This window comes from Phascolarctos cinereus, unplaced genomic scaffold (assembly GCF_003287225.1).
Source record: "Phascolarctos cinereus isolate Bilbo 61053 unplaced genomic scaffold, phaCin_HiC Scaffold_8;HRSCAF=390, whole genome shotgun sequence".
NCBI classification, from domain to species: Eukaryota; Metazoa; Chordata; class Mammalia; order Diprotodontia; family Phascolarctidae; genus Phascolarctos; species Phascolarctos cinereus.
This window is the reverse complement of record NW_027556291.1, coordinates 2,283,834-2,303,912: the sequence shown is the minus strand read 5'-3', so window position 1 is coordinate 2,303,912 and position 20,079 is coordinate 2,283,834. Positions and strand designations below refer to the sequence as shown.

Sequence of the window (20,079 nt, the reverse complement as noted above, 5' to 3'; positions counted from 1 at the left end):
CATCTCTCCCCTACAGTTTGGTGCCCACACTCCTGCCAGCTAAATCCTGCACAGCCTCAGCTCAGGCCACTTGGAATGACTTCCCATTGCTTCCTGAATCAAATTTCAGCTCCTTACCCTGGCAGAAAGGTTCTACCCTTTCTTCCTTCTTCCCTCCCTGTCCCTCTTCTTGACTCTCTCTCCTTCCCTCCCTTCTTTCCTTCATTTCTTACAATTTTCATTTCATTTTATTTTTATCCTGAACTTGATAAACACCCAATATAACAAGCCTTTCCATACTTGAAAGTGTAAATCTCTGGCAGGTAGAGCCCGGGTTTCTTTTGTAAGCATTTAATACAGTCAACCTGGGGCACCCTGCTTAGCTGGGCTGCCTTCTACTCTCTTATTTGGGAGAGGGGCGCTATCCCTGACTCTGCCTCTCGCCCGTCTCCCTCCCTCCCTTTCCTTTTAAAAATGAAGGCAGGAAGGAAGTAAGGAAGTGAAGCCTTGTAATAAATATGCAGTGAAGTCCTAGGCTGAGTCCCAAAGGCTTGGCTCCTGCTGGTCCTTGGAGCTGCTTCACCATGAGGCCTCTGCACTGACTGCAGTTCTGAAGGCTTTCAAAGCTGTTATTTTGACGTTGCAGTTATTACTGTCTATACTGTTTTCCTGGGGTTGAGCTTTTCACTCCACATTAGTTCATACAAGACAAGTCTCCCCAGGTTTTTTTCTGAAATTGTCCTTTTCATCATTTCTCATGGCAAAATAGTATTATAAAGAGCTTTTCAAACTTTCATGAGCCATATCAATGCTAATTGTTGTCATAACTATTATTACTATTATAATAATCTTGAAGCAGCTGGGGAGGGGGCACAGTGCACAGAGTGCTAGACTTAGAGTCAGAAGGCCTGAGTTCTAATCCAGTCTCAGACACTTACTAGCTGGGTGACTCTGGGCAAGTCACTTCACCTCTGTCTGCCTCAATTTCCTCACCTGTAAAACAAGGATCATAATACCACTTCTCTCTCAGGATTGTGGGGGCAGCTAGGTGGTGCTGCAGCAGATAGAGTGGTGGATCTGGAATCAGGAAGACTCACCTTTCTGAGTTCAAATCAGGCCTCAGACACTTACTAGTTTTGTGACCCTGGGCAAATCACTCAACCCTGTTGGCCTCAGTTTCCTCATCTGTAAAAGGAGCTGGAGAAGACAATGGCAAACCACTCCAGGATCTTTGCCAAGAAAACCCCAAAAGGGGTCACAAAGAGTTGGACATGACTGAGAAAAGAAAGATTGAACAACAACCACAACTCGGGATTGTTGTGAGAGTCAAATGAGATAACATATGTTGAATTCTTAGCACAATGCCTGGCACATAGTAGGTGCTTAATAAATACTTCTTTCCTTCCTAATTACTATTACCTCTGGGCCTAGCAGTAGTATTGCTTGGCCAAAGTTTAATGACACTCAGAATGGCTGGATCAATTCCCAGGTCCATACATAATACATTAAATAAATACATTAATACATTAAAGCACCTGTTTTCCTTCAGCCCCTACAGTGTTTGTCAACTTTATAAATCTGAAGGGTGTGAGATAGTGCCTCAGAGTTGTTTTAGTTTGCATTTCTCTAATTATTAGTGATATTTTTATATGGCTAAGATTTCTTCCTCTGAAAACCGCCTGTTCATACCCTTTGACCATTTACTAGCTGGGGAATGGCTCTTATTCTTATAAATTCAAATCCATTCCCTCTACGAAAGTATTATTATTAGAAATGAGATCTTTATCATCATCATTATTATATGCTCCTCCTCCCCAAAGGCCTGTTTCTGTTGAGGGCACCACGCTTGACAGAAAATGGGTCTAGGTTTTTTATAGCACCAGTCATAGTGCTATAAACATATAGTATCCGGAGCCATCATAAGGCCTGATGCTCTGTTAACCAAGTGGTACCAGACAGAATGCCCTCACACTGAAGGTTCCCTGTGCTCTCTGCTGGTCAGAGACCAGGGAATACCTGCACTTGGCTTACTTTCTGGGTCTCGCCTGTTTGACCCCCAAGTCAGCCAAGCTTCCTTTTACTCCCTGTTCTTTGGGAAAGCAAGACCCTTTCTGGCTAGTTCTCTGGGTCTGGGTCCCAGGAAGTTTACCAACCCCTTCCCGCCCCCACCTAAGCTGGCTGCCCTTGTTTCATGTTGATTTCTAGCCCCAGCTTCTCTTCCTGGTGTTCTTATAACACTTCTGACTGACCTTCATTATTCCCCTTCACACATTACGCAGTCCAATCAAACTGTCCAATTACACACACAGTAATCTATCTCCCACCTCTGGACCATTGTACTGAAGGCTCTCCCTCCTCAACTCTACCTTTCGGGGTCCCAAGTTTCCTTTAAGGCTTGGCTTAAGTGCCATCTCTTACATGAGGATTTTTCTTCCTCCCTCCAGCTGCTGGTGTTCTCCTTTCCAAAGGATCCTGGGTCTGTTTCACGTATACTTATAGGCTCAGAGACTTCAGGGTTGGAAGGGACCTTAGAGGTCACTGGGGCCCTTCCCCTCATTTTACAGATGAAGTTACTACCAGGAGTCCCCCAGCTAGTCAATGACGGAGGCAGGATTCAAACTCAAGCCTTTCTGATTCCCAAGTCCAATGCTCTCTCTATGTACACCACTTAGCTAGAGATTTTGTCTGTAAATGTTGCCTCCCCGCTAGAATGGAAGCTCCGGTGAAGGCAGGGACTGTTTCACTTTTGCCTTTGGGTACTTAAAAATGTTTGGTGACTGGTTGCTTCTAGCAGCAGAAATTTGTCAGCAAAGTTACAACTAGGGATAGCCATGGGGGGCTGCGCAGGATGCGAAAGCAAAGATGGTGGAGGGGGCTTTCTCTTCTGATTTCCCTTCTTCATGGCTTTTAGTTTGTGATAAGCAAGTCAGGTTGACCCTGAGGGGTGGGAGCCAAACTGAGGCAGCACACTTGGCTGAGCTTGCCTGGGGGGTGAACTTCGGGGCCCAGTCTTGATCGAAGGCTTTCCCCACCTTGTGCACTCGCCCCAGCTCTGTGCCTGTGCTAGAGTTTCCCTCAGGCTTCCTGGTTTCTTGCTACAGGCACTAAGCAGTCTGTCCCCTCATTCTGCGTCCTTCTCCCCATTGTCTTCAGGGTTACAACTTTTCCCACATGAATTTATGTTGCTGAAGGATTTATTGGTTAGGTAGGTACAAAGGGTCATAGAAATAATGGGCTCGGGTGGGTAATAAATAAGAGGGGGCCTGGGTGTAGCTATAAGCTAGGAGGGGGTGGGCTGGGCTTTGGTGCCAGGGGCTCAGCAGCTGCTGCTTCCAAGAGCTCCAAGAAGGGGACCAGAGTCTCTGCCAGTCCGAGGCTGCCTCCAGATAGCAGATCCAATCACGAAGAGCCAGTATTCCTGGGCAGTAGAAGTCGGACCCTTATGTTATAGCGGCAAAGCTGATTGTCCTGGAGGGAAGAAGGGAAAAAGACTGTAGGAACTGTGGAACCTCCCAATATACATGGCCATGGCTTCAGGACACAGAGGGAGAGGAAGGATTGGGCTATAGGAGGTGGCAGAAGCAGGGCTACAGGGGCAGGACTGGCAGGGGTAGAGCTGCCGAAGGGAGGGCAGACCTAAGGACTTGGTGAGAAGGGCTGGGCCTAAGCATAGCCCTGGGCAAGGAGCTCCCAAGGACACGGTTCTTGTGTCTCCCTTGGTCAGAAGGGGGGCCTCACTGTCCCAGGGACAATCCTCAACCTTCTCACCCCCTTTGACTCTTGGCTTAGCACACAGGATTGGGGGGTTGCTCCCTTCATAAGCGCATTTAGGGTTAGGGTTTTCTACCTTGGGGGCAGCCATCAAAGGAACAACAACTCCTGGGTCCTCGAGGCCCCGTACTGGGCCTTGTACTCATCAAACAAGTTCCGCAGGGCTTCCATGTACAAGGTGTGGTACTTGTCCACTGTCTCTTGGTTTGGATTCTCCATCTTGGGGACTGTTACAGGCTCCCCAACTGATGGAGCAAATGGGGGAAAGGAGGACAAAAGGCATTAGAGCCTCCCTTGAGCTCGTCATCAACCCTTCCCTCCCCCCACAAGGGTCACAGTCTGGGCAGTTCCTTCCCTGTCTCACCTTCCTGCCCTGGCTGTGTAGGCCCCTCATTGTCCAAGAGAGGGCAGTATCCAGCAGCTGCCCCCAGACATATGCTTCCCTTGACCTGGAGAGCAGTATTCCCAGAGAATGCCTTTTCTGAGCTATCAAGGCCCCCTCACTCTCTTCTCCTCATTGCTCTGTGACCATGTGTAACTGCCCTCCTAAATGTCCACCCCTCCTCTCCCTCACCTCATCATTCACTCAGTTACCAAGGCCTGTGGGTTCTACGGACAGCATTGCTCACATCTCTTCCCTCCCCTCCACTCTTGTGGCCACCTCTCACCTGGACTATTGCAATAGCCTCCCAAGTGCTTTCCCTGCTTCCAGCATCTCCCCTCACCAATGCATCCTCCACATAGCTGCCAAAGCCATCTCAGAACATGGATCAATAACCCCTGGAGGCTTCCGCTGAGCTCTGAGATCTAATCAGAGCCCTCCAAATAAGGTGATGGCAATGAAGGCCTTCCTCCATGTGGCTCCTGCCTTCCTCTGCAGCCTTCATTTACTCAACATTCCAGCCCAGGCGGCTTGCTGGTGAGCTGTGCCACGTGCTTCACCTTGTCCTCCCTTGCTGCTGAATGTCCGTACAGGCTGCCACCCTTTGCCTAAAGTCTCCCTGTCCTGCTCAGTTCCATCTGCTGGAATCCTTTCCCTTCAAGGAAGTGCCTCCAATGAAAGCTAGCCCCGTCTTCCTCTTCTACTTTATGTCATACTTAACTGGGGTTATGCCTTATCCTCCTGTTAAACTGTAAGCTCTGTGAGGGCAGGGCCAGTGTTTATTTTTCTCTTTGGCTTCCCAGGCCCAGTACAGTGCCTTCCCCATAGGAAGGGCTTGATAAATTCTCATCGGATTGACTTGAGCTCTCTCTCTTCCTTTCATTTTAGGCAGATCTGCTCCCTTTTCTGGGCCTCAGTTTCCTCCTTTCTGAAATGAGGGGGTTGGACCAGATGGCTGCTTACTTCTAGCTTTGATCTGGTTCCCCCAGATCCTCTCCTCTGTCTCCATCCCTTTCTATTTCCTGCCCTTAATCTGCCTTGGCACCCCTGTCTCTGCAAAGCTAGCTTCTGAGGTATCCTCTCTGAAGGGGGCTCACCCACGGTGATGATGGGCTTGGGGAGTGGCAGGAGTCCCCAGAAGTCCTGGAAGAAGCCGCGCCCATAGAAGACACAAAAGTAAAAACCCCAGAAACTGTGAAACCAGTGCTGAAATCGGTACATGCGGCTGCCCTCAGGGAATAGCACCTGGTGGTAGACCTCGGTCTCCCCAAAGGTGAAGGTGGGGACCAAGTGAGCCCTACAATGAAAACCATATTGGTATGGCTGAAGGTAGAGAGTGACAGGAAGCAGCCACCCTGAGACTATTCCTAGCCAAATTAACCCTTTGCCTCCATGAGGATATGCCTAGGGACTGAAGGTATTGACCCCCCAACCCCCGCTCTACCCTAAGCCTGGTCTACAATCCTGGGGATCTCAGGAAGGATTCATAGCCACTACTAGAAGACATCTGGCTCTTAGCTTTGGGTGCCCTCCCTCCTCCTCTTCAGATACTAGGACCTCTTGTTGGCTCCCCCCATCACCACTGCCTACCCCCAAACTGACTGTAAAAGTAGCCTACATGATGTGGTCTGGGGTCCCTAGAAGTCCTTTCCCCGGGTAGAGGGAGGAAATAACGAAGGCTAAACCGCTGAACTCTTGCCTTGGCTTAGCTCTCTGGGGCTGGGGAGTCACACTTGACTCAGGGGATGGTTTCAGATGGAACAGAAGTGAGCATCTCAAACTCAGTGCCATTGACCCTGCTAGATTGTTTCCTAATTGAGAGGGTATCTTGGTACCCAGAATCTGGCAGAATCTCAATAAGTCATTGCAGAATGAAAGAATGACTAAATGAATGAATGAATGAATGGTCTTATTAAAATTGTATTTGTGTTTTATCTCCCACTAGAATGTAAGCTTCTAGAGGGCAGAGATCATATCATATAAAAACTACTAGCATTTATGTAGCACTTTCAGGTTTGTAAAGTGATTCACGTATATTAACTCAATGAATCCTCAGTACAACCCTGGGAGGTAGGCACCATTTTATTTTACAGATGGGGAAATGGAGGTCCAGAGAGCTTAAGTGTTCTGTCCAGGATCACTAGCCAGGGCTGGTAGGATTCAAGCTCAGGTCTTCCGGCCTCCCAGTCTCACTCACCCTCTAGCCGCTGGACCACCCCGCCACTCAGCTTACGTGGCCAGCACGTCCTTCTGTGTACTGTTGGTGCAAGCCCTTAATAAATGCTCCTTGAATGAATGAATGTTTTCAGTCCGTATGTGTTTGTGTCTTAGCCTGAGCTCTACTAGACTATAACCTTCCTGAAGGCAGGGATCGTGTCTGCTCTAAACTTTGGATCTCTTACTGCAACTAGCACAAGGGCTCTGCACGCAGCAGGTATGTACTGGAGATTTGTTGAACGGAATCAAACTACCAGAAACAAAGGGGCTCCCTCATGGGGAGCTGGCCTGGCGTCACCTACCCATGCTGGAGGGCTGTGCGTACAAAACCCTTGCGTTTCTTGATGATGAGGGAGGTGCTGTTAGGCACACTCTGCAGAGCCTCCCCGACACCACCGATGACAATGCCCACCAGGTTCCCAGAGCCTCTCTGGGACAGCAGGTAGTCGAGGGATGGCTGACTCACTGGGCACACACCTGCAGAGGAAGCGAGCAGCTGAGAGGAAGCAAAGCATCGCAGCCTCACTCCCTCACCTTCTGGCTTCCTCCTGGCCACCTCTTCGTGCCTGGTTCAGTCCCTCTGGTGCCAAGAGACGGCACAGAGCTCAGAGGTTATTCTATCACAGCCCCGGAGCAAGAGGCCAGCGCTGAAACTGGTGTCGAGGGGGCTCTGAGTGAGTTACCAGCAAGAGCTTCTTCTCCCTGTCGATGCTGAGGCGGCTTCCCCCAGTGCAGCCCCCCAGCAGAACAGAGCCAGACCCACCTTTAGCCATGAGGTAGTCCCTGATGATGGGGATCTTGAAGAACCAGGAGAGAGTGGCCAAATGGGGTGTGATGCCGGGGAAGGTGGTGGAGAAGCCTGTGGCTTCAGTGCAGAAATTGCAGAAGGCACCGAAGGTCAGGATGCCGTGGGGATGGACGCCCATGATGTAGTTGTGCCCCGGGTCCAGGTCCTTGGTCTTCAGGAGCTGGAGCCAGGATTGGGGTTAGAGAGAGTTGGAATGAGACCCCAAGGAGGAGCCCCCCAGAGCTTCTTCAGTGCAAATGAATGAATGAAGGCATGCAGATGAAAGCGTTGATTAAGCCCTTCCTGGGTGCCAGGAACTGGGCCAAGCGCTGGGGTGACAAATTGAAAAAGCCGGACCACTTTCTGGTCTATGAGGAAAAGCTGACATATATAGGGAGCTGTGGCTGGGGAGGGTGGAGTCATCGACTGACACCCATGACCTTTCCAGGAATGGCAGTGTTGATCAGATAATAATCCAGAGGTGGAGATGGGGCTATGCAGATGGTGCCGTGCTCTGATGACACAACAGTGTGTTGGGGCTCCCCCATCATGGAGGAACATTGGAACCCTTGGTGAGTGTCAAGGCTTAGCACAGATGGCTTCAATTCAACTGAATAGGGAGCATGTGGGATGATATGTTCTGTCCAACCAGGTGGATGGTAGGTAGGTGCCACAGTGCACAGAGTGCTGGGCCTAGAGTCAGGAAGACATGAATTCAGATCCAGCCTTGGACACTTACTGGCTGTGTGACCCTGGGCAAATCACTTCACGTCTGCCTCAGTTTCCTCAACTGTAAAATGGGGATCACAATATCACCTACCTCCCAGGATTGTTGTGAGGGTCAAAGGATAATTTGAGATAATGTTTGTAAAGCACTTAGCACAGTGCCTGGTGCAGAGTAGGCCCTTAAAAAGACTTGCTTTCATCCTTCCTTCCTTCCTTCCTTCCTTCCTTCCTTCCTTCCTTCCTTCCTTCCTTCCTTCCTTCCTTCCTTCCTTCCTTCCTTCCTCCCTCCCTCCCTTCCTTCCTTCCTTCCTTCCTCCCTCTCTCCCTCCTTCCTTCATTTGTTTGTTCCTCCCTCCCTCCCTCCCTCCTTTCCTTCCTTCCCTCCCTCCCTCCCTCCCTTCCTTCCTCCCTTCCTCCCTCCCTCCCTCCCACCCTCCCTCCTCCCAGGTTTGCCTGGCTTTGGACTCCTTGAGGACAGCCTCAATGATATGTGCAGGGACGCTTTTCTTCTTGGGCCCTTGGGGACCAGTGCGGCCCAGAACAGGGCCTGAGAACAGAGAGGGGCCCAGGTCAGGGCAGCTCACCGTAATGGGGAAGTAGTCTTGGATCTTGGTCCAGACATGCCAATTTCGTACCCAGGTCGAACGCCTGCCACCTAAGAGCACAGAGGAAGGCAGCAGAGTGGGAACGGTGAATGGCTATGGCCTTTCCCAGAAGCAGCGAGGGCCCACAGCTTGGAGGAGGCTGCAGAAGTCCAAGCTGGGAGCCCTGGGGCTTGTGGTGCCACAGATCAGAGAGCACTGAGCTTGGTATTAGGAAGACCTGAGTTCAAACTCTACTTCAGGTTCCCATTAGCTGTGTGACCCTAGATGAGTCACTAAGCCTCTGTGAGCCTCAGTTTTCAGATCTGTAAAATGGGGATGGTAATAACACCTATCTCACCAGGTTGTAAGGCTTAAATGAGAGAATGTATGAGAAGCTCTTTGCAAACCTCCAAGTGCTGCCTAAATGTGAGGGATGCTGCTGCTGCTGCTGCTGCTGGAGGATAGGAAAGAGCTTTCCACTGGCTGGGCCAGGGCCCTCACCTTGCTCAGGCTTCTTCCAGTCCAGGACAAACCAGGCAATGTAGAGTACAGGCAGAGGCCAGAAAGGAGTGAAGACCATGTAGAAAAAGGTGGGCAGCAAGATCCAGACTGTCAAGGGGACCAGAAAATTGGGGGGAAGTCCAGTTGTGGGGAGCCCACAGCCAGGGCAGGCAGCAGGGAAGAAGACTCCTCGGCCCAGCCAGTGGCCTATCTCCTGCTTCATCCACTCCCCCTCGCCAGTCTGCCCATCTGCCCTTGGTCCATCCATGCCCTGAGCATTCAGCCATTTAGTCTGCCTGCCATCCACCTCCCTCCCCTTCCACTTGCCTCTCGCCCCCTGCCCAGCCCATCCTCCTATACTTGACCAAGCCTTCCCCCATTTATCTATCCCCCTGCCCTCTGCCTGTCCACTTTTGGTCCATCCACCCACCTTTGTCCCTGAGCTCCCTTCCTGTCCACCCATCCATTTTTAAGCATCTGTCTCCTCGTCCATTTGTTCTGTCTACCTGCTCCCTGCCTATCCACCTCCCCATCCACTTGCCCACCTGCTCACCCAACTGCTGTATCACCCTGCCCCCGTCCATATGCCTAGCCTGTCCCCCTGTCCCCCCCACCCCTGCCCCATCCCTCCTCCCTGGCCATTCACCCAGGCTGCTCATCTAGAGCCGCCACCCAACTGTACAGAGCTGCAGTCCCAGCAAGGGCTGGAGGAAGAAGCTCATCCTTCAGTCTTGCCCCTGGTCCTCAGGCTTCTTTGTGATGGTGAGGAGAACACATGGCAGAGGGCATCTTCTGCCATTATGCGCCTAGCTAAGCCTTCTGCCTATTTTCCCTATCTCCCATCACAAGGACAGGAGCCAGGGGAGTCCTGCCATCCTCACTCCCAGGGCTGGAGGCAGAAATCTGGCCCCAAGGACTCCTGGGGCAGGGGCCTAACTGTGGGCCCTGGCCTTCTTAAGTCATGGCCCTCTCCTGGAGCTCACCTCTGGCTGGGGCCCCCAGCCGATACTCACATATTGCCAAGTAACTCAGGTGCCACTGGCAAATCGCAAGGGCTGGGATGATGAAGTTAGGATCGCATTGCCAGTGGGGGGGCATGGCACCCAGCAGCCTGAGGGAGGTGCTTGGTCCAGAGCTGGAGGATCCTAAGAGCAGTGCCCACGGATGCCTCTGGACTCTCTGGGCTGGCACCTGCTCAGGCAGCTTGGCACCTGTGTGGATGGCTTTTGTCCCCCTCCTCCCCGCCTACCACCCACAGACGGGGAGGAGAGGACCGTTCTCTTATGGCCTGAGGCTCAAGGCTAGGCCCAGGCCCAGCCCTGGTGCCCTTTGACTTTTTCTTTGGCCCCAGGAGACCCCCAGGCAGTTCAGGGAGCAAACTAAGAAAACCCAATTTGTAAGAAGCCTGAGGGGCAAGGGCCTGACTGAAGGGCAAGCTTCCCCCTCCAGCCCCCTCCTCCAGCCCCTGCCGGGATTACAGCCACAGGGGGGCCCTCTGTAAAGTTGGGTGAGGGTTCTAGATGATTATCTTGGGTCAGTCAGAAGCCAGGGGGTGGCTTTCCCTTTCCCCTCATTGCCCCCCACCGCAGAGGCCTCACCAGCTCTGTCCCCAGCAGTGGTTTACACACATGAGCTCCGCTGTTCCTCACAACAGCTTTGGGAGGATGGTTCTGTTATTATCTTCACTCTCCAGATAGGGAAACCTAGAGGATGAGTGACTTGCTCAGGGTCACACGGCTTGTCAGAGGAGGGATCTGAAGCCAGTTCTTCCTGATGCCAGGTCCAGTTCTTGCTACTATAGCACAATGCCAAGGGAGGGTGGGGAAGGACTCTGTCTAGGCAGGATCTCTCTTTGAAGCAGATGTGGTCCTAAGACAAGCCTGGCTCGGGGCTGTCACCTACCCTGTCCAAGGCACCTTCTAGGGGGAGAGCAGGATTCAGGGCACAGGCAGGGGGAGGCACCGAGCCTTTGCCACTCTTCCCTGGGCCCTTCTGTCCCCTTCTTGTCTCGCACCAATGCTGGCATGGCCAATGGGGCCCTTTAGAGCTAATGGGAACATGGCAGGGGGCAGGCCGCAGAGGATGAAGGAAGGCCAGGCAGTCCCAGTGCAGGCCCAGGGGCCTTGCTCCTTCTCCAGCATTCCTGCTGAATTCGGTTGGTGATGGTGGCGCCGGCTGGGCACCACCAAAGCAACCCAAGCCCAGCTCTTACACTGTCAGTAAATGGATCATAGATCTTCCACTTGGATGGAAGCTGAGAGGTTATCTAGCCCAATCCCCTCACTTTATAGAGGAGGAAACTGAGGTCAGAGAAGGGAGCTCACAGAGCTCTGTGGATGAGGGCCCTGCAAGGTGGAGGTGGGAGGGAGGCTGAAAACCAGCCTACCTGTGCTCTCTTGGAATTTCCTAGGCCCAGACCCTCCTCCCACATCTTCTCACTCCATGCCAATTTCCTCCCATTCTTGGAAGCTGTTGCCTTCTGGCTTAAGTGGCAGCTAGGTGGCCCAGTGAGGGGAAGCGAACAGACACTTACTAACTGTGGGGCCCTGGGCAAGTCATTTCACCTTTATCTGCCTCAGTTTCCTCATCTACAAAATGGAGATAATCATGGTACCTGCTAGCCAGGAGGATTAAATGAGATTACAAAGGGAAAGATCTCAAGGCTCCTAAGGCCCTCTAGAGATGGGAGCCACGATTCAGTGCTTTGGCGAAGACCAAAGCTGTCATGTGGCTTCGGTCAGCTCACTGGGCTTTCCCTGGGCCTCATTTTCTTCTGCTGTAAAATGAGAGTGGGGGAGGCTTGAGACCAGGTCAGCTCCTGACCCTCTGGGCCCTGCTGTTGAGCATACCTGGGACATAGTGGCTGTTCAGTCAATGAATGAATGCCCAGGCCTGCCACCCAGACAAGGGGCAAGGCTGTTGGACCTCCTTTCCCCAGGTGTCCTGATTTACATTCTGGGCTGCTGGGGTTGTTGGCTAATTCTGAGCTGTCAGGGTGGAGCCCTCTGCTCATGGCTTCCTGGTGCCTTGGGCATTAGGGCAGAAAACAACTGAGCCACAGAGTCAGAGCCTTGAACTGAGGGCTGGGAATAGTAGTTAATCGTTCCAGCTTCACTGCTTTGCATACCAGGCTCCTGCCCTGTCCAGAGGGCAGGGGCACCTCTCTCCAGATGGATAGCTGTAGCCTAGAGTGCTCTCGGAGCAAGGGAGAGAACTTCATCCCTTTGGTGCCAGGGGAGAAATCCAGAAATAAAGAGGTAGACATTTCAGAGCTAGGCAGCTTTCCAGAGGGAGCTTCTCTTCAGCCCCTGTGCCGTCTCTCTCCACCCCACCCCTAACCTCCCTTGCAGGCTTGGGATTCTTACCAGGAGGAGGGCACTGAACCATCGCTCATAAGACTGAACATCTGGGCTTGTCCCAGAAGCCTTAAATCTTCAAGCTGGAAGGGATCCAGAGGTCATTGAAGCCAACCCAGCTGTGAACAAGTAGCCCCTCTGACAGCCCCAGCGAATGGTGGCCCAGCCTCTGTTTGCAGCCCTCCAGTGATGGAGCACCCATTTCCTCCTGAAGCAGGCAGCCCATTTTTCCTGACATCGTGCTTAATTTGGCATTTTTGCAGTCCCCCATCCCCCTCATTGCTTCTAGTTTTGCCCCCTGGGGCCAAGCAGACCAAGTGTAATCTCTCTTCCATCTGTAAGAGCCCTTTACATACTACAAGACAGCTCTTACACGTGGCCGGAATCTGCAGTCCTCATGTAATAGGAGTATGAGGTCCTTTCCCATTCTGCTTGCTGCTGCTGGACGCTCTCCATTTTGTCAGTGGTTTTGGGGGGAGCACAAGATTCAGCTAATGTGCCGTTCACTCTCCTCAGTGCATTCAGGAAAAAGGTTGCTCTTTGATCTACTGAGATACATGAAATATGAGGTGGAGGCTGTGACTGCCAGGTTGGGATGGTGCTAGAATTGGGGTCTTCTTGTATGTTGCCCAGCTTGGCCATTGACAGGCCTTTACTGGAGCATTTTCTCAGGATAATGAGATCTTTTCTCCTGTTCAGAGCCATTTGGAATGATGCTAAATGACAAAAATGCTTGTATCCTTTGACATAGAGACGTCCTTGTTAGACACACGCCGTAAAGAGGTTAAAGACAGAAGGACAAGCCCCATAGGCACAAAAATATTTATATCAGCACTTTTATCGTCACAACTAACTGGAAACAAGGCTTGGCCCTTGACTGGGGAGTGGCTAAACTGCTTATGGTGTGGGAATGTAATGGATGATCTGCAGCATTGGGAGAAGCATGGGCACAGTGGGGAATTATGAGGACCAGGGTCCAGGCCCCAAGGAAGAGATGTGAAAATGCACCTCTCATTTTCCTTCGCAGAGGCGCGGGACTTGGGTGTGGAACGTTGCATATACTGGCTGACTAGGTTGATGCCATGGTTAGTTTTACTGAACTGGTTTTCCCTCTCTTTTAAAATTCCTTGTTATGAGGAATAACTCTTTGGGTTGGGGACACGGGATGGATATGTTTGGAAATGAAGGTGATACAAAAAAGAGAACATATCAGTAAAAATTTAAAAGAAAATAACAGAAAGGAAGAAAGCTTGAAAGAAAGAAGTAGTTGGGTACCCCTTCAGAGGCCAGAACCAATTTGCCCTGCCTAGTACAGAGGTGGTGACCCAGCTGCCAGTCCAACAAGCAATTTCCACTCCGAGGTAGGCGGCGCTGTGCCAGGCCCTTTGGGGGAAAATACAAAAGAGAAACAGTGAATGTCATCAAGGAACTTCTGGTCCTCCGGGGGTGGGGGTGGGGCTGCTACAAGGAAGTAAATCCAAAGTAGAGAGAAGGTGATTCTGAGAGGGAGAGGGTGCTGACACCTCAGGGGATGGGCCTCGTGCTGGAGGAGGTGCTAAGGCTCAGTTCTGAAAGAATCTGGGAATTCAACAAGGTACCCGTGAGCATGGAGTCCATTCTAGGCATTGGGGGTTACTTGCACAAAGGTACAATGACAGGAGAGGGAATGGAATGATTAGGAAACAACTGGGCTGGCTTAACTGCAACAGAGAGGGCATGAAGGTATGAAATGACTGAAAAAGTTAGTGGGACCCAGATTGTGGAGGACACAATAGAGTTTCTATTTTATCCAAATTGTACTGGGGAGCCATTGAAGATTTTTGAGAGGATGAGGGAGTGACAAGATCAGAACTCTGTTTCAGGAATATCAGTTTGGCAGCTGGGTGGAGGATGGATCAGAGAGGGGAGGGACTACAGGCTGGGAGAGCAATGAAGAGGCTATTACAATACTTCTTCTGAATTAGGGTAGAGGCTATATGAATAGAGAGATGGATTCCAGTGATACAGATAAGAGTTAGCTGGAGCTACCTCAAATCGACTTGAGAGAGCTGATTATTAAATGTCTGGCATGAGTATTCACACTTGGGAATTAGGCAAAAGCTACAAATCCAGCTTGATCGAGTGTGTTGTGGAGAACTGGTTGTTAAACATTTACCATCACACCCCTGGATGTAGTAGAGGTAGAAACAAGACTTAGCAACCACCTGCATGTGAAAGGTGAAGGAAAGAGAGAGTGGCAGATGGCTTCAAGATTGTGGGCTCCAGGGTGAGTGGTTGGCTGCTGGTATCCTCAATAAATATAGTGAAGTTCAGTGGAGGAGCATGAGTTCTGTTTGGGAAATGCTGAAAGAATGGGTTTCCTTGCTGCCATGGGATCGGTCTAGGGGTGAGAGCCAGGATTTGTGAAGAATGAACTTTGGTAGCTAAAGATTCAAGGGACTTTATTAGAAATGAATGAATGAATGATAAGGCATTTATTAATCACTTACTATGTAGCAAGTACTGTGTTGAGAGTTAGGGATGCAAATGCATGCAAGGAAGACAGTCCTTGCCCTCAAGGGGCTTACATGTAAAAAAATACAAAACAGTTTTATTGATATTATTTTCATACATCATGTATTCTTCCCCCATTCCATATAACAGATTATTTTTAGGAGAAAGGGAATAAACAATCAGCAAAACCAAGTAATACGTTGAAAAAAATCGGACAATCCATGCAATATTCCCCCCACTCCTGCATGCACCCCTCCACCTCTACAAAGTAGAGTGGGGGAAGTGTCTTCTCACGTTTCTTCTTCAGGGCCAGGCTTGTCCTTTGTAATTTCACAACATTCACTTGGGATTATTTTCTGTTTGTGTCATCAGTTCTCACTGACATTGTTGGAGTTATGTATATATTATTTGCTTGGCTCTGTATACTTTGCTCCACCTCAGTTCACATGAGTCTTCTCATGCTTCTCTGTATTCATCACATTTGTCATGTCTTCCAGCATAGTGAGGTTCCGTGTCTAATATGCATGTGCCACCATCTGCTTTGCTTCCAGTACTTGGGCCTTTCTTCTTCTCATTGATCTCTTTGGGGTAGATGCCCAGCATATACTTCCTGAGTCAGAGGCCAGGAAGAGAATTCTGCTATTCTGAAGTAAGACTAATGGTGTGGTTAAGAAGTAGCAGGGCCAGGACTTGACCCCAGGTTCTCTGGCTCTTTCCACTATGGCTCTGCTAGGCCTGAAGACCCTCCCAACACTGCTCTGGTGTCTGCTTTCCCCTTGGCCTACATGATGGCTTGGGAGAAGAAAGCTGCTGGGGAATATGCTTAGGTGTGAGACATGTGAAAAGGCAGTCTGGTCACCAGATCAGATGGCATGGATGAGGCTTCCTGGTGGCCAGATTGGCTGGTGTGGATGAGGCTTTCTCACTGGGAAGCAGTTGTGTGCTGTTAGGACAGCCAAGCAAGGCAAGGCTCATGCTGGGAAGGCCTGGGCCACTTTAGTTCAGGTGGCCATTGTCACAAGAATTGAGGAAGGGGCCCATCGAAAGGGAGTTGATAAAGTTGATTGCAATACAGTCCCAAGACCTCTAAGGGATTGATGGAGGCTGTTACACCCTCAGCCTCTGCTGAAGGGCTTTGATCTAAGGGCACCTTTGTTCGATATCTGAGTGTGGGCACAGCTGCCTGCAGTCTGCCCTACGCAACCCAGTGTTTGGGGCCATGACTCAGGGCTCAACTTCTTTTTTTTTAAGCTTTAACAAATTTACAAAATACATTTAGCATAATTATTGGGAACCCCTCCAAGTCATCAATATTTCCATGTTTCTCACAAAACCAGAAGAAATTGATGGAAAGGGAAATATCATTTACAAAAACAACAAAATAGATAAACCATTTGGCCAGAAACCTACCAAGATACACAAGACCTTTATAAATTCAATTATAAAACAATTTTTACAAAAATAAAGGAAGAATGAAATAATTGGAAAGATTCAATACACATGGGTAGGTTGAATTGCTGTAGATAAAATGGTAGCTCACATCCCTTTTAGCTCAAGAACTAAAATCCTAGGCACCCCAACTAACTTATAGATACAGTTCAGTGCCAGTAAGTATTCTCCATAGAAATGCATTTTAAAAATAACGAAATGCATCTGGAAGAACAGATTGACAAACACTTCCAGGGCAATTGTAAAAGAAATGAAGGAAGGAGAACTTGAACTGACTCTTCTCAGATTACACTATAAAGCAGCTACCAGCAAAACTAGTTGTGCATTTTCCTTGGATAATGGTTTATTTCATTTCCCAATTCCATGGAAAACCAGTTTTTAACATTCATTTTTGAAAATCTTTGAGTTCTAAATTCTCCCCCTCCCCCTCCCCCTCCCTGTCCCTGAGAGGGCGAGCAATTTGATATGGGTTCTACATGTGCGATCACGCACAGCCTATTTCCGTATTGGCCACATTGTGAAAGAAATCAGGCATGGCTCAGCTTCTTAACTTGCCGCAGCAATAATATCATCCTGCAGAACGTGAAGGAACCAAGGGACAATTTTCTGCTGTATCCGATTCTTATTAACGGAAGGAACTAGCTTCTGGGGTGGAAATGCCGCGGGGAGGCTACCACTCCCCCTTAGAGTTTGTGCTAGAGAAAGAGAGGAAAAGTGGCTGTAGTCTGACACAAACCTTGGATTTGGGGAAAGTAGATTTCAAAGGGCTCAGAGGAAGGGAAAATAGGGTCCCATGGAATAAAATGCTCCATGGGAAGCCAGCCCAGGAGGGAGAGAGAATCAAGATGAATGAAATTCTAAAGACGCCAAAGGGAACAATCCCAATGAGGAAGGGGAGAATGGGATTTGTTTGGAGACACTGATGTAGAAGCAGAGGGGGTTCACCAACCAACCGAGATTGTAGTGTGAAATACAGTGAAGATAGAAGCAAGGCCAGGGAAGGGAGGAGGAATCTGAGAGAGGGGCCCCGGTTCTGTAAAAACAACGTGCTACTGGCACATTGGGAATTTTCCCGCTGTAGACCTCCCCGAGCGTTTCGTTTGTACTTGTTTTTTGTACTTAAAAAACAGGGAGCTATTGGCCAAAATGAGCTGAAGCTGGGGAGGGACCCGAAGGAGCACAAAAAGGATTCTTTTTTAGCTATGAAAGAAGGAGCAGAGAAGGGCTGGGACCTCTGCTTGGGACTGATGGGCTGAGGACAACTGACAGCAGAGAGAAGATGGGGCTGCTCAATTGCAATTTGCCTTCTGTTTTCTCTACCAAGAAGAATGACCTTTGCACAGGAGAGGTCGGGAAAAACAGATGACTAAGAGAGAACTGATGCTCCAGATAAAGAAAGACGGTATCGGTATGATGGAGCATTTAGCAGCCTTTGATGAACTCAAGTCCTCTCAGGCCAAAGAATTTTTCATCTTCAGATCCTGAAAGAAGTGGCAGCAGACTGCCGAGCCACTGTCAGGAATGGCTGAAAGATCCTGGAAAATGGGACCAGAGAAGGGCAGATATCCCAGTTTCCCCAAAGGGAAGACAACAGAGCCGGCCAATGGTAGCTAGTGGGTTTGACTTTGATTCCTTGGGACTTTCTAGAACAGATCATTTTAGAGCTGGTTGGTGAACATTTAGAAATGGAAATGGTGATCGTGAAGAGCCAACATGGCTTCCTCTAGAACAAGCCATTGCCATACTCCCCTCATTTCCCTTTTGACAGGACAATTGACCTAGCTGTTGTTGTTCATTCATTTTTTAAAGAAGACCAGTGACATCATGGGGTGATGTCTTGACTCGAGCATGAACTGGATTTAAGTGAGGCAGAGCTGTGCAAAGTCAGTCAGTCTCACTTTTTCTTCCAGAGTCATCGAAGTCCAGTGGCAGGATAAAAGTCAGAATGACTGGTGATGGCCCAGGATGCAATGGATGACCTTGGCTTCTTCAAGGTCTGACCAAGCTCTAAGTGTTCCACAGAGCCTGTTTCAGCCACCTTCATGGCCGTTGGAACAAATTATTCTCATCCTCCCATTCTCTCATCAGGGGAAGACTTCACATCTTTGGGGAGCACATCCCCCTAACTTACCAATGGGTTTGAGACCTATTGATTACCCTCAACCTGGGAACTGCTGAGACAGTTTTACTGGGGTGTGGCTGCTGCACATGTTACAGCTTCTTGGAGCCCCAGGTGAGAGTTGGGTGACAGGTGGACACCAAAGGTGGATGGGCAGCCCTGAAAAGGGTTCACAAGCCCCCACACCAGAGGGGCTAGTCCTCCCTGCACATTCCTACACCCCTTAGTAGTAGATGAGGAGAATGTGGTGGATAGAGTTCACCTAGATTTTAGCAGGGCATTTGACCAAGTCTCTCCACTTGTTCCTGTGGTGGAAAAGATGGAGAGCTTGGGATCAGATGATCCCCCACACATCTGGATTTCTAAGAGGCTGGATGATCAGCCTCAAAGTGGAACTGATTGGTAATGGCTCTGTGTCAACTTGGCAGGAGGAGGTCTCCAGTGGAGTAGGACCCCAGGCATCTGCCTTGGGCTCCAGGTTGCCATTTCACATTTGTATCCTTGACTTGACTAAAAGTACAGATGGTCTGCTCATCAGATGTGCAGAGGACACCTAGCTAGGAGGAGGGACAGCTAAAATAGTGGAGAATGGCATTAGTGCCCAAAATGGCGGGCTAGAGAACTGGGTTGAAGCTAATGAGATGAGGTTCACTAGGGATAAATGTAAAGTCTGGCAGTTGGGTGCAACAAAGCAATGTCACAAGTGCAAGATGGAAGAGAGGACATGGCTAGCTAGTGGTGGTTCTCAAAAAGCTCTGAGGACTGCAGGCTCGATATGGGTCAGCAGTGAGTGTCGTGGCCTCCAAACGAGCTGATGTGTTTTGGGGCTGCATTAGGAAGGACAGAGCTTCCAGAATAGGGAGGTTAGAGTCCTTATCTCTCTTCCCTGCCCTTGTCAGTTCTAAGCACCATGGGGTGGGGACACTGATAAATGGCAGAGTGTCCAGAGGAGGACAACCAGGAGGGTGACGTGGCCCTGGAGGCCATGTTACATAAAAGTCAGCTAAAAGAACTTAGCCTAGAGAAGAGGAGACTCAGGAAAGACATGAGAAGTACCTTCAAGTCTTTGGAGGGCTTCCACGTAGAGGAGAGGTGAGCTGTGTCCTGCTTGGTCTCAGAGGGCAGAACCAAGAGCTGCACTGGGTGGAAGTTACAAAGGGGCCCATTGAGGCTTGATGTCAGAAACAACTTCTTCAGAATTTGAGCTGTCCCAAAGTGAGACGGTGGATGCCCACTTGTCAGATGTGTTCCAGTGGGGATTCCTTTTGGGCATGAGTAGGACTAGATGACCACTGAGGTCTCTGCCAACCCTCAGACTCTAATTCTATGAATTCCAGCCCCTCCACAGTGAGATGCCATCCTAACTTTTTAGATTTGCTTCATATAACTAACTTTCCTACCACTGTGTCTTTGCTCCTGCTGTCCCCTAGACCTTCAATGCCCTCTGCCTCCTCCTTCCCTGGCCCCCACTCCACTCCACCTACCAAGCTGGTAACGAATCTTCCCACTGTAGACCTCCCCGAGCGTTTCATTTGTACTTGTTTTTTGTACTTATCGTGAATTATAGTTCTTTGTATATACATTTGATGCTCCTGAGACACTGGAAATCCCTGGAGGGCAGGAACTCAGTTTTATCTTGCTTTTGAGCCACCCTCAGCCTTTACTGAGAACTGACTGTCCAACTCCCAGGTGTCCATTTCCCAAGCATCCCAGGG

At 49.8% G+C, this 20,079-nt stretch overlaps 1 protein-coding gene across 1 annotated transcript; it reads right to left on the bottom strand.

The window, feature by feature from the left end:
• Nucleotides 1–3,840: 3,840 nt before the first annotated feature.
• On the bottom strand, nt 3,841–10,045 carry AWAT1 (acyl-CoA wax alcohol acyltransferase 1). Its single transcript, XM_020976506.2, has 7 exons — nt 9,961–10,045; nt 8,948–9,055; nt 8,447–8,517; nt 7,113–7,317; nt 6,652–6,826; nt 5,230–5,429; nt 3,841–3,995 (listed from the first exon to the last, which is right to left on the bottom strand). Exons 1-7 carry the CDS (start codon nt 10,043–10,045, stop codon nt 3,841–3,843), a joined length of 999 nt encoding a protein of 332 aa, XP_020832165.2.
• Between the last annotated feature and the right edge of the window lie 10,034 nt (nt 10,046–20,079).